An 8,827-nucleotide genomic window follows, 5' to 3' on the forward strand; every position below is an offset into this window, starting at 1 on the left:
ATTAGATGCAGAATCCTCAGTTATAGATAGTATTAAATATTTATTAATGATAATTTAGGGTATGAAAGGATAGGAATATAGAAGTTGAACAAATTTTTATGTATTATATGATTCTCAAAGTACTCATTACTAATTCATTTGATGTATAAATGCATTTAAATCACAAAAAATTAGAAAATGAAATTCACAGTGAAATGACATTAGGCACAATAATGTAAGTAGTCACACAGAATGGAAAAATGGAAGAAAAAAACCAATGAAAATCTTTTTGCTAATTATACAGGAGTCATTGGTCAATAGAACTGTACATTTGTGAGGTGTGTAGTTCTATGATTTTTTTTATACATCTACATTACGAATTCCCTGAGATCTTCTAAAAGCACATGACAGGTTATCATAATATATAAGTAACAGACAAGCATTATAAGCACAGACTTCGAAAATACCAGTGAGTTCATTTAGTGTTGGCCACGTACCGCTGGGCATGAGACCTGCCCTTCAGTGTGCTTTGTGTACCAGTGTGACTTGTTAGAAAAACTAAATGTTCTTTTGCAAGTATTTACCCATTCAGGATTCAGTATTTTCAGATCTTTCTCTGCTGTTTCAGTTGTGGGTATCTGCATAAGTGCCCATCTCCTGCAGGAGGAAGCTGCTCTGATAGTTGCTGAGCAAGACATTGACCCAGGAGTCATTTTATTGGTATGTTCCTTTAAAAAATAGTAGCAGCCACAACCCTGCCTGATTACTCAGAGGGCTGCCATCCTACAGGATACCAGTTAAGCGTCTCCTCACCAAGCCCTGTCCTGCCAACTCCCCTGAATACTTAGGAAAGAGCAATAACCTACACTGAGTACTCCATTTCCTACCCCAAGGACTGCATGCTTTCCAGGAGGTCTGCTGCCACAAGGAACATCAACTAAGCCTTTGTCTCCCAAGCCCCTGCCCACCAAGTTGCCTGAAAGAACACCCAATGGCAGTAGGCTAATATACACACCCAACCCTCCCGTATATGCACACTCACACACATACAAGGAACTGTCCTTAAATACAATTTATAAAGATGACAGAGGCCTTTAAATGTGAATGAATACATCCCATAAAGAAATACAGAAAATTACAATCCATAGGTGAAAGATATTCCAGGCAGGTGGGACAGCCTATTCCCTCACTTTCTGGGTTCAGAAGAGTGTTCAGGAAACAAAGGCTCCCAGTATGTGGAGGGACAGGAATTCATTTGTTGAGGAAGCACCTCATTATAAAATTCCACTTCCCTCTGAACCCCACACTTTTGCTCCCTAGACATTCTATCCCAACAGTTCCTCAATACCACAACAGTGTTTTGTTTTTTTTTTTTTCGTTTTTTGTTTTTTTTTTGACAACTTTGGGTCATCAGATATATTTCCCAGAGTGTAGAACATAGAAACATGCATTCTTTTCTCTTTAGATTAGTTTCCAGCTGCAGGGTGGGTCTGTCTATGGCTTTGCCAAGCCTCAGTGGCTAGAATCGAAAGGACGATGAGGACCACGACTGCCATCCCCATCCTGATCAGATTCTCCGTTGTGTGATCCTGGTTCTCTGTGGCTGTGGAGTTAGATACAGAAGTTACAGAAGTTAGGGATGGTCAAAGTTTCCTAACTAAGCATCCAACCAGGGCCCTTGTTGTCCCTGGAGAGGACAAGGTTCTACTCTTTCCAGTGCTATGACATGGAATTCTCTTTATTCAATTGCCTAGGTTTTGGACATGTTCTAGCATGAACAGATGTTCTCAGCTGATCCTGAGAATAGTAGAAGAAGAGGAGCAGGATGTATCTGTACTTAATCGACCTTAGTGTTTCTTCTGAGTTCCACACTCATTCATTGGAGATGCCCATCATTTTCACCATATAAGCTTATAGAGTTCTGGGATGAATGTTTCTTGTTATACAGCTGGTTCCCCTCTCTTATTCTTGCTAAATTCTTCAAACATTGTGCTAATAAAAAGCAATTACATACTAGTGAGAACAGAAAATTCTGAGTATGGTGATTCTCATGAGCCTATCAGAGGTTGTACAGAATCAGATTCTCAGTGTGTTTTTTTTAGTGAGTGTCGGTTCCCTTGTCATGTTCTGACTCTTCCATTTCTCCCTTGATCTGACTTTACTTCTGATCTCTCTGTCTCTCTGTCTCCATCTCTGTCTCTCTGTCTGTCTCTGTCTCTGTCTCTGTCTCTCTCGCTCTGTAAAACAAAAACAACAAAACAAAAGAGAGTGGATGTTAATCCACTGGAATTTCCCTAAGAGTCCCTCAATACCAGGACTAGGGCATGGTAGGCGTAGATCCTAACCCTGACTGACATGACCCTTACTTTTCTTGGCTTTAGAAGCAAAAGTTATTGCAACAACAGTGTGTGTGCCACTGTGAGAAGAGAGTGGTGACGGTTCTCCATCACTTTAGAAGATCCCAGGGTCAAGGTTAAAGAGTCCCTGGAGGTCCCATCTCCAAACCCTCTCTTTTCAGACAGGTGTACCAAGGCGTAGATTAAGACATTCGTAGCTGTCACTGCTCAGTGAAGTATGAATCATACAGTCACATCTTCTATATTTCACTCACAAGGTAATGGTTACAGACTTCACAAAGCAATAGGTATCAATTGTAACATTTGGATTTTGTTTTCCTTAATGTTGTTGAATATTGTTATGTTCTAGATTTCATAGAGAATTCTGTCTGACATGGATTAGGTATGGATTTGAATCTGTTTTCATCAGACTTCAACAGGGCTTGTAATTATTAAACCTCTCCAGAGGCACCATAGGCCATGGCTACACTGAGAGCAAGGGTCTGACAGGGATCCTGTGAATATTGTTTATTTGAGAGTGAGGAGAAGAGGTTGGCAATGGGAACCAGTACCTGTATAGGATCCTATATCTGTCTGTGGCCTCCCCAAGATGGTTTTTCTAACTACATGAAATCTTAGGATTCCATTAGCAGGGGGACATCCCTAGAATGATTCAGGTTGCCTCCCACCCTCATGAGGGTGAATATCCATCTGACTGACACTCTGCAGCTTTAAACCCTATGCTAGCTAATATTTATTGTAAATGGAAAATACTGACACACCCCTTTAGCTCAGAATTCTAGATTTTCTTTCCTTTGACCATGAACTCCAGAGTCACTGCTGTATGACAACACATTGGAAGATAGGTATGTATAGCACCTGAAGATGCTCCTAAGGGTGGATGTCACAGAACTCATAGAGAATCTGAGAATTATGCCCCATGAGCTAGACTGAATGAGCCTGAGTCCCCCACCATGGCTATTTGACCCACCCTTGCCATGCATCAGTAGGCTGTGGGCTAGACTGACTGCAGAATCAAGTTCTGGGGATCTCCTCTATCAGGAGAGGTAACAGCTTCAATCATCACCAAAAGTACACAGACATGTGAACCAGGCTTCTCCCATTCATACTCAGAGAAACAGCAGCCCAGCAATTGAAGGGACTGTCCAAGTAGGATCTCCAGCTGCAGCTTTATCAGGATATAAGCAGCTTTACCCATCTGAGCCTACATTCCAACAGAGTCTTTGTTAGTAATCCCGGGACAGATTCTATGCAGGGAAAATGTTTGTTTCTTAGGGATATTATGGGGAGGTGGCTTTCTAGGTTCTTTGCTAACAATCTTACCCAGCTGTCTCATCATCCAAGTGGAGGCTCAATGCCTCTCTTTGGATGCTACCTTCTGTAGCCCAACAGTTAAGCCCCAGTCTCTGGTTTCTCTTTTGGGATATTTGCTGGTCTTTGATACTCCCAAGCTGGCATAACTCAGAAATGAGAAGTGTCATTAACAGGATCTGGTTTTTAGGCTGCCTGTGTTTGTAGCACTTTTCCTACAAAGATATGTGTGATACTTATGAATTGGTGGGTTGGGCCTTTTGAGAGACCAGGTGGAGGATTCAATGGTTTCTAGGAAACAGAACAAGAAGAGGCTGTTCTTCCTGCTGTCTCTCCTACATATGCCCTCCTAACTCGTCACAGTGAGTGAATATTACATGAAGGATCATTGCTGGTATCCTGTTATGTGCTGACGAATGTGCCTATGTCTAACCATTCCTTTTGTGCCCTTAATCCCAACCCAGTAAACAGCTCTGCTACAGTATGGAAGTGATTCATGCTGAGAAGTCAGGACCACCTCACCTGAGACTGTGAGCTCCACAGGGGCACTGGCAGATGACAAGAGGTAGAAAGATGAGTCTTGAGCACCATAGCACCTGTAGGTGCCTGAGAGATGGGAGGTCACAGCACTCATGGAGAATTCTGCCTGGGACTGCTGATCATGGGACTTTGATTTTAGTCGCAGGGGTTGCTGGGCTGATCCCTCCTTGGACAGAATGAAAGTATCCACAGAGTCCATTGACCAACACAGCAGGCTCACGGTCTCTCCTGAGTGCACTGTGTGGTTAGGCTGCACTGAGAGGGAAGGAGTGAGAGGGAGCTGTCCTAAAGAGAAGAGGCATGATGAGAGGCTAGCTTCCTTGTTCTGAGCTGGAATCACACATGACTCCACCCTGAGAACCTGGGCCTCTGTCTCTTTTCTCTGACTGAGCTCAACTCCTGTTCTTGTCTTCTTGTGTCCACTCCTGCTTAGGATTCCTGTATCCATCCTGGCCATCAGTTCCCCAGCTCACCCATGAGAGCCTGAGCAGAGGCTAGGTTCCTGATTGAGTCTGTTGAGTTCCTCACCTGAGATCAGGATGTCCAGGGGGTCACTGGAGGCTGACCACTCAGAGGAGAGGTTGTGTGCACCATAGCATCTGTATTGGCCTCCAGTGTAGCTACTCACATAGCCAAGTGTGAAGTTGGCCACAGAGAAGCCAGTGTCAGTCTGCTGGCTAGAGTGCTGCATGATGTCAGCTCCCCCCACCTTGTGCAGAGCAAATCTGTCATAGTTGATGTCAGAGTAACACTGCAGGGTGAGGGTCATTCCAGGGTCCAGGATATGGCCTTGGTGAGTCAGCAGAGAGGGCTTCTTGGACAGCCCTAGAGGGAAGGTGACAGCTAGAGACTGAGGTTTGGTTCTTACCAAACACCTTTGCCCTCCCCTCCTGCCTTTGTGCATGTCCCCTCTTCTCCCCAATCAGGGCTGTTTTCGAGAACACAGGCTCTCCATTTTATGTTTGTCTACCTGCAACTCAGCAGAGGGGCAGGCCTGTGGCAAAGGGCTTAGGGCCTCAGAAAATGTTTGGAGAATGATAGTGAGGACTTACCTGAGATGAGTATTTGTTGGAGAGCACTAGGTACTGACCACAGTAATGGGGTATTCTTGTAGTAACCATAACATCTGAATGCCCCTGTATGGGTTGGGGTTGTGGGTCCTATAATAAACAGGGCTCTGTACTGTCTACTAGAAGATATATGCTCTGTGTCCTGTGAGCTGGTGAATTTCTTATCTTCCTTGGTGAGAATGAATTTATCATAGTGACCATGTGAGGCACAGTGGAGTGTCATCTTCCCTCCTGCTGTCACCACAGGGCTGGGCAGTGCTGAGAGCCTGGGTTCATAGTGTTCATAGATTCCTAGGAGAGAAGGAGGATGTCTCTTACGTGTTCTAACACCATCCCTGCTCTCTTGTGATACTCTGTGGGAAGGAAGTTCTCCTGAGAGCAGAGCCTGGGGTTGAGAATCTGACTGTCCCCTCACCTGTCACCACCAGCTCCAGGGTGTCACTGGGCTGTGACCAACCAGCTGAGCTGTAACAATAACAGCGATATTGCCCTGCATGTTGTCGTCTCACAGAAGGGATGAAGAACTTGCCCTTGTTCCCAGGCTCCTGTAGGGTCTGTGTGCTCTGTGTTTTTTGGCTTCTCTCATTATGCAGAAAATATACTTCTGCATCCAGGTTCCCCTGACACCAGATGGTCATTGCTCTCTTGGAGGCGATCACAGAGCCTGGTTCAGCTTTGATGGTGGTTTTTTGGAGATTACCTACATAGAAGTCAGAGTGAATCACGTGGGTGTGTTTGGGAGTGGCACAGAGAATGTCCCACCAGTAGATGTTGCCTTTGTCTTTTTCATTCTTCTCCCATACAATTCACCAGAAGACAACTTCCCATTCTTCCCTCCTTCCTGATATGACACAGTCCTTCCCTCCTCCCCTCTCTTCCAGACTCACTGCTCCTCTGTTTCAGAGAAGAGAGGCTTTTTAGTGATATCGGCTGAACATGGCATAAAAAGATGCAAGAACACTAGGCCCACACCCTAATATTAGGACTGGGCAAGGCAAGCCACTAGGAACACAAAGATCCCATGTGTAGGCAAAAGTGTCAGAGAGATCCCCACTCCCACTGTTAGGAGTCCAATAAGAAACTGAAGCAAGCCAGGTGCTTCTGGAACACACATTTAATCTGCCAACAGAGGAGGCAGAGGCAGGTGGATTTCTGAGTTGGAGGCCAGCCTGGTCTATAGAATGAGTTCCAGGTAAATAAATCAAGACCATACAGTGAAATATAATCCCCCTACCACCAAAAAAAATGTTTTGTTTTGTTTTTTGTTTTTGGTTTTTCAGGACAGGGTTTCTCTGTATAGCCGTGGCTGTCCTGGAACTCACTCTGTAGACCAGACTGTCCTGAAAGTCAGAAATTTGCTGGCTTCTGCCTCCCGAGTGCAGGGATTAAAGGTGTGGGCCACCACGACCAGCTATAAAAAATGCTATCATTTGGAACAGTCACAGCATGTATGCAGAGGTCCTAGGGTACACCCGTGCAGGCTCTGTGAGCCCTCAGGATTCCTGCTTAGTTGATTCTGTGCTCTCCAGGGCGTGTCCTCCGGGTATCCTCAACCTCTCTAGCTATCATCATCCTTCCTCTCTGTGTTTTCCAGAATCTCTGAGCTCTGGTGGATGGTGCTACAGCTGATCCAGAGTAACCGAAGCCCTCATAAAGCATCATCTCCCTAATGGGCACTCTGGGCTTGGCTGTCACTGTGAGTCTTGGAATCACTGTTTCCTGTGCTCTGTGTCAACGTTCAAAAGAGCCCTGGATCCCCACATACACCGCACATCAAGTGGTCTCTGAAACCTGTATGATTTCAATATCATTCTATGGAAGGCTGAGGTTCCTCACCTGAGACCAGGAGCTCCACGGATTCACTTGGAGGTGACCACACATATGGTCTGTTCCTGTCATAACTGTAGCATCTGCATATCCATCTCTGGTTGGGGGTCACAGGGCCCACAGAGAACAGGGCGTGGTACTTCCCTGTAGAGATGTTATACTGTGAGTCTTGTGTCCATGAGACCTTCTGCTGTCCTTCTACAGTTAAAATGAACCTGTGATAGCTCTGCGAAGACTCACACTGGAGAGTGACATACCCTCCTGAAGTTACCACAGGGCTGGCCTGGGCTGAAAGGCTGGGTGTCCAGTAGTGTCCTGGAGAGAAGGAGGAGTCAGTTAAATATCCCCAAGCCTCATTATTCTCCTTGGCTCTGAGGTTCCCACAGTGAGGGTGGGCATTCCTGTTAACAGAGCCAAGTCTGGACAGTTATAACCTGAGGCCTAGGATCCTGTGTGTCTCTCACCTGTCACTACTAGCACCAGGGGGTCACTGTAGCCTGATGATTCATCCTGGGTGTTGTAGGAACATCGATATTGACCTGCATTTCTCAGGTGTACATTTGAGAATGAGAATTCAGCCTTGTTTGCTGGCTTCTGTTTGTTCTTTGTTACGGTTTTATATAGCTTTCCATCTTTATAGAGGCGGTACTCATTGGCTCCAATTGTCTCTTCACACAAGAAGGTCACCTTAGTCCACACTTGGACCACAGAGTCTGGCTGTACTCTGAGGATAGGCTTAGGGAGGGACCCTGCAAGTAACAGAGCAACTAGGACTCAGGACAAACACACTCAGATTGAAGTCCTTAACCTCATGACCTTCCCGCCACCCACAGACTCACACAGGTGGTGTTTTCCACCATCACAGCCCAGGCATGGCTCCTGGATCTGAAGAGAAGAGCATTTCAGGTCAGCTGCAGACACACTCACCTGTCAGCACTGGGATCCAGAGCCTCAGAGTCAGTCCTGGAAGAGAGTTCTTTGTAAGAGATTTGTCCCTAAGGCTGAGCAAGTCTGTAGAAACATCTCAGACCCTGGCATTTCCTCTTGGGTGAGTGCTGGTCTACAGGCCATGATCATTTCCAGACCTCAGTTTCCCCTCCCCTTCTTCACATCTCACCAAGACAGAGCAGGGCTGTGAAGGTGCAGGACATGGCATCTCCCCTCAGTGGCTGCAACTGTGCTTGAGGCCAGAGCTACAGAGCCTTTCTGAAGGGATTGTGTACAGGGTGTGGCACTGGAGGCAGGGCAGTCCCCATGACAATGTCATATATCAGCAACCCCACAGAAAGAGGAACTGCCCTCCTCAGGACCGTGCTCTGACTTCCTCAATGGTGTGACTAGGCCAGGCAGTAGACCCTCTGCCATTAGGTCTTACACAGATGGCGATTCCTCATCCCACCAGTGTCTGCCTCACCTATGCACATTACTGTCATGGCCATATTGTAGCAAACATGTGTGAACATTTTTTCATTTTTTTAGTGTTTTATTGTCTCTATGTTGTTTGTATATACACATGCATGTGTGTCAAAGCACGTGTATGGAGGTCAGAATACAACTTCAGCAATCAGTTTTCCTTGTCCAGTGTGGATCCTGTCAACAGGATCAGGTCTTATTTTGGTAGCAGACACTTATGTACTGAGCTATATCAGTGTCTCATCACTTACCATCATCGTTTTCCTAAGTCATTCTGCTCTTTCAACAAGTTATCTTGTCATGGGGTTACTGGTCCACACAGGTGCAGGT

The 8,827-nt window shown here is 45.7% G+C and overlaps 1 protein-coding gene across 6 annotated transcripts; it reads right to left on the minus strand.

Annotated features, from left to right (window-relative positions):
• Positions 1-1,036: 1,036 nt before the first annotated feature.
• Lilra6 (leukocyte immunoglobulin-like receptor, subfamily A (with TM domain), member 6) lies at positions 1,037-8,331 on the minus strand. Of its 6 annotated transcripts, XM_006539632.4 has the most exons (10): positions 8,202-8,330; positions 8,012-8,047; positions 7,549-7,833; positions 7,094-7,399; positions 5,673-5,957; positions 5,240-5,548; positions 4,716-5,012; positions 4,170-4,472; positions 3,888-3,938; positions 1,037-1,582 (listed from the first exon to the last, which is right to left on the minus strand). In XM_006539632.4, the coding sequence occupies exons 1-10, from the start codon at positions 8,233-8,235 to the stop codon at positions 1,446-1,448; spliced, it is 2,043 nt and encodes a 680-aa protein (XP_006539695.1). In that variant the 5' UTR covers positions 8,236-8,330; the 3' UTR covers positions 1,037-1,445. The 6 variants fall into 6 exon arrangements, 5 of the variants coding, with proteins under 5 accessions (XP_006539695.1, XP_006539693.1, XP_006539692.1 ...); NM_011090.2 differs by lacking the exon at positions 3,888-3,938 and having other exon boundaries at positions 1,040-1,582; positions 8,202-8,261; XM_006539630.4 differs by lacking the exons at positions 3,888-3,938; positions 4,716-5,012 and having other exon boundaries at positions 8,202-8,331.
• Between the last annotated feature and the right edge of the window lie 496 nt (positions 8,332-8,827).

Source organism: Mus musculus, chromosome 7 (assembly GCF_000001635.26).
Source record: "Mus musculus strain C57BL/6J chromosome 7, GRCm38.p6 C57BL/6J".
In the NCBI taxonomy this organism is placed as follows: Eukaryota; Metazoa; Chordata; class Mammalia; order Rodentia; family Muridae; genus Mus; species Mus musculus.